Source organism: Atta cephalotes (genome assembly GCF_000143395.1).
Source record: "Atta cephalotes unplaced genomic scaffold scaffold00047, whole genome shotgun sequence".
In the NCBI taxonomy this organism is placed as follows: Eukaryota; Metazoa; Arthropoda; class Insecta; order Hymenoptera; family Formicidae; genus Atta; species Atta cephalotes.
Window position 1 is genome coordinate 995211 of NW_012130111.1, and position 5384 is coordinate 1000594.

At 29.2% G+C, this 5384-nt stretch overlaps 1 protein-coding gene across 1 annotated transcript in view; it reads right to left on the minus strand.

The window, feature by feature from the left end:
• LOC105622647 overlaps nucleotides 1–4721 on the minus strand; it is a 62777-nt gene extending 58056 nt beyond the window's left edge. The window contains exon 1 of the mRNA XM_012204062.1: nucleotides 4574–4721. Within this exon, the coding sequence (XP_012059452.1) occupies nucleotides 4574–4721 (148 nt within the window). The remainder of the gene's footprint in view (nucleotides 1–4573) is intronic.
• Nucleotides 4722–5384: the final 663 nt, after the last annotated feature.

A 5384-nucleotide genomic window follows, 5' to 3' on the forward strand; every position in this document is an offset into this window, starting at 1 on the left:
ATACTACTATATATATAATATATATATATATATATATATATATATATATACATACATATATATATATAGCAAGCTAAATATAATTTTTGCGAGTAGGATAATAATCTCGTTATGCAGAAAATGAAGATCTCTTGCACGCGGATATCTCTGTGCAACAATTGAATGGTCATGCTATCACAGTTCGCTGCAATTCGCGATTAATAAATATTTATAAAATTTATAAATAGCTTTTGTTATAGCAAGAGAAATTAGTCGAAATTTTGGTCATATGGACTAGCGTACTTTCATCTTGTCATTTACTTGCAGTTTATTTCTGTTTAATGTAATTATCAATACATTTTTTACTATTAGAAATAATTAAAATACTTAAGTTTTTGCAATTTAACTTATAAATTTAATTTTGGTAATTATTTAGATACAATAAGAACTTTTTTTAATGTTTTTTTTCTTCCAATCTTGATAAAAATTTTTGTTTTGACTCTAACAACATCACAAAAAATTAAATCACAAAAATCAATCACAAATCAATCACAAAAAATTAAAAGAAAAGGATACACATTTTTTTATCTCCTCCGATTTACTTAGAGTCGCAATAAAGATTTGTATCAAGATTGCAAAAAACAAACAAATTTAAATTAATTAATTAAAATTTGGAAAAGGTTCTATTAAAAATAAATATCCTAATTTTAAGTAAATACTTTCATATTAGTGAATCGAGAATGATATCTGTAATATGACTTTCAATCATTTGCAAAATTTAGAACTCTTCAATAGAACTTTCAAACATAATCAATTAAAAACTTCGGTTCTACTTAATATCAAAGATAAATAAATGCCTTCAGATATTATTTAATATAAGCTCAAGTTAAGTATATTCTTCACTCTTAAATTAAAGGTTTAAATAAAAAAGTATGATTAATTTGTTTACTTTATTATTAAATCCATAGGTTATTCAAAGCTCTCTTTCAAGTTTGCAAATTCAAATTGGATTAATATAATGTACAGTGCTTATTCTGTTTCTCCAATGTTAGAATCAATTTTTTCATTAGCAAACGGAAAAAAAGGATGGAATTTTTTTAATATTTCAACATTACCCCAATGGAAATGAGGTTAAATTTATTTTCTGTGGAGTATTTTTAACAAAGTTAAAAATGATAATTACTATGTTACGTCATACGTTTTTAATCACTCCACACGCTAAAATAGTCATTTTCAGTACGTTGAATTATATATAAATTTTAACATCATTGTTTCTACCATTTAAAACGTAAGTAGAAAAAAGATTTAGAAATATGTTATTTAAGTTTTATTCTGTAAAGCAGAATACTAAGAATTAAAATTTATTAATTTATAATCGGATTAATATTTAGTTATTTATTTTTATTTAGATTATTCACGCATGTAACATAATATCAAATGAGTATGAGTAATTACATTTCATTTATCAAAAAAATGCATAACTCGTTATATTTCACGTTGTTTCACATTTAACAGCATGGATTGCGGAAATCTTACCCGAGGCAATAAATAATAAATTCGTTTCTAGTTTTTCATTTTTCTTGTTAGCGTGTAAGAAATAAAGAAAAAAGAATAATTATTAAATCGGAACAATTGTTACGCTTAATCGTTGCGCCGAGAAGCATTTTTAAACCCCGACGGCAGACTTATTTAAGCTTCTCTGGAATAATTGTCCCCATGGGAGTGATTAATTCAATGACGAAATCGAAAGGTGTGGTGCGAAGTTGAGTTCTCCACCTCACCACCACCAATCGTAACGAGAGAGAGGAAACGAGGACAGCTTGAGAAGAGACGATCGACAATCTCGTTCTTCCCTCCCTCGTTATTCCTCCGTCCTACTGCAGTCGCATCTTTTTCCTTCGTCGCATCCGAATGGAAATCGCGTTACGGGCGATCGTAGTGCAAACTGTAAATTATCCTCGACATCGATAAATCTTATTGCCACACTAGATGGCAATCTAGCGCCTATTTAATTGTTAGATTGACAACAAGGAAATACATGTTATCAATAGAAAGCAAAAATTCTTGAAGTTGTTCTTGCATTCTTATTTATAATAAGTTGCTCATTTTCAAAAATGTGTAAAATAAAATTAATAAAATTAATAAAATGAAATAATAAAATTATACGTAAAATCAGTTAAATTAAAATAAATTAATAAAGTTAAAAAAAAATTTCACTGAAATATATACTGTACAAGAGAAAGAGAAGAATTATTTTAAATAAACAGAGAGAGAAACAGACAGAAGAAACTTTTAATAAAAGAAACATTTTGAATTATACAAACACAAATAAGGAAAAAATTTAGCGTAATTGAAAATTATCAAATCTTTTGAATTTAATTTATAAGAAACAAATAAAATTTGTGGATAAAAATAAAAATATAAACAATTTTCTTTTGTGTAATTAATATTAAAGTTTGATATAAAAATAGATAAATTATTATCAAATACTTAAAAAATTTTATTAAAAAATAGACTTAATTTTTTAGATCATTATCACCACTTAAACCGTTTAAATACTTTAAATAATAATGCTACAACAAATAATAATAATCACACAAAGTTTTGTCGCTTCCTTCTATCTCTTAATCACAAACGGAATGCCGCTATATGTCGTGTCGCAACTGTCGCAAGAAACGCGCTCAAAGTTCTCGCAAACCTCATCGTCGACGTGCAAAATGCAAAATGACATGTGTTGCATTAAAAAGCAGTCCGCTTTGGGTGAGGTTGAGAGAGCGCACGAATATATTTTATTTTGTTCGACGTAGGGAGCGTGCACGCAGCTTTTTAAAACAAAGACACAGTCCATTGTGATTTATGCCACGCTCTTCTTTCTGATACCGAGGAGTTACGTGAATAATCTATCATGTAATCGCCCGGACGAAAGTAAAACAAATGGTACTGCTTTCGGAAAGCTTTTAGCTTCGGAAAACCTACTGAGGCTTTTACTTCTGTTTCAAGAACGATGCGACGAGCAATATTTTTTATTTATCAATGTCCAATACGAGACTACTGCTCGCGATATCCGTTATGATTCATAATCATTTCAAGAAAAAACTGTGGCATTGTGAATTCGATAAAAGAAGTTGAAGATTAGAAGTAGAGGATTCTCAAAGTTATAAAGGTTATAGACTATAAAGGTTTAAATGCGGTATGTAAAGTCATAAATAAATGGAGATAATATTCTTAGGAGTTATCCTCATATCATAGAAGAAATTTACTTCATAAGTACTATATAAAGTTTATCAAACACGAAGTAAAACGGTAAAAATAATTTCAATGAATTAATGTTCGTCACTATAAAAATTGCTAGCAAAATATTTCCAGGAGTTCTGTGGCACTTTCACACGGAATTCAAAATTTAGACATTAATGTCATCATGGTTTCCATAAGAAATTCCTCGGGATTTCGGAATCCGCATGTAAATTTTATGGAAATGCGGTACGGCGCCGCCACGTCGTAAAATTTCAAATGTGACGTTGCTGCTCTCGCGGGCCACCTTTTATTTTACATGAACTAATATGAGATTTTACGAATCATATGTGAGCCATTAGGACCCATGATTATTACAAAGGATGTATGAATAATATATTGCGCGAAACTAAGCATTGAACGACCTACTGCAAAAAACTCTCGCCAAAATTTTCTTGTAAATCGATAGATTATACAATATTCTTATTTCTCTAGTAAAGTTTCTCGATATCATATTTGATTGGAACATGAATGATGATGGATTATATAAATAAAAATAGAATAAACAATATTGATGCAGAGCGAATGCTTCAGTTTTTATTTTGCAAAATGACTAGATTGCATCCGATTACGACTATAATATTTGTGCAAACTTTTCGATTTGTCGATTCATGTTGCGTAAATTATTGCTAATATAATGAGTAATATATCGAGTTAAAAAGTACATAGAAAAAAGAGTAAGATGTATAATCGATCACGTTAATAGTTTCATTTTACATCTTTAATTGTTGAGTACATAATTCACATATATTCGTAATCACGTTCAAGCTTTTGTATATATATATATATATAATGAATTTATCACAATTAATTTGTGAAAGAATATGTTTATAAGAGTAAAATGACGTTAAATAAAAAAAATAATAATATATTGCAAGATAATGTTCAGAATTCATAATTTTATAAAAATTTGTGAATAAGGAACAATTATATTAAATGAATTATTACAGTTTATAATTATGCACATTGTAAATTATAAAATACATTCTTGAAACTGATAAAACTTCAATAAAAGATATTAGGACCTAATGAAATTAGAACTTAAAATTAATAATCTGATTCCATTCAAGAAGTTAAAAAAATTATATATCTTATGAGTTCAATAAGTGATAAGGTGATAATAATTAACTACCGCAGTAGTCACTATTTCGAACATCATTAATTCGAATTTTAATCAATATTCTGAATCGCAAGAAACATGCATGGTTATAAATGTCGCAGCGTAAATAAAGTATTATTAACTTACAAGCTAGAGTAATTAATTACTGCAAATGCTAAGAAAAAGTAATTTTAATTGACTCACCTAATTCTGGACCGCAGACTCTCGGTATAATCTCCAATATGGCGCTGCACGACGGATCCTCGTAGCACAATTGGCGGGCATAGAGACAATTCAGAATGGCCATTGGCACCTTGATGCCGGATCCTGAAACAAGATCGACGCCGTTCATATTAAAACGCCAGCATAAAGCACATAAAGAATGCACCCGTAACATTTTTCTCGCGCCACAATGCAGCGAGCAAGATTAAAACCTGGCGTTGGAAAAAGAAGAAAATGATAGGAGAATTCCATTAAGATCAGTTCGCCAGCGCCGAAAAATTTAGGAAATTTGTCATTATTATGGCAAATTATCGCGCGACAAAATGCTACTAAGATGGAGGGGTAAGAGAAGAAAAGCGAGAGTGCGTAATGATTTAATATTCCCGCGATAAAGCGTTTCCGTTATTTATAACTGGCCGACGTACAACTCTCCGACGACGACAAATTATATTTCATTAGGCGCGCACGGATAGTTTGAATGAGAGAGAACGAAAAGTCGTGAATAAAACGGGCACCTGTACTGACTCGTCATAAATCAACACAAATAAATGATGATTATGACATCAAAATGAATTTTTTCATTTAGATGGATAATTTGCGTTTCAGAAAATTATCGAAACATCGAGAAGTTAGTGGATGCAAAATAGTAAAGTAAAATTAGTAAACTGATAAAAGTTACATTGAAACGCACGTTTTAATGTATCAATTAAGTATCAAGATAGTAAATTAAAAACAATTGAGATAATTTTCAAAAATTTATTTCAGCTCAATTCAATTATGTTATATGTATATA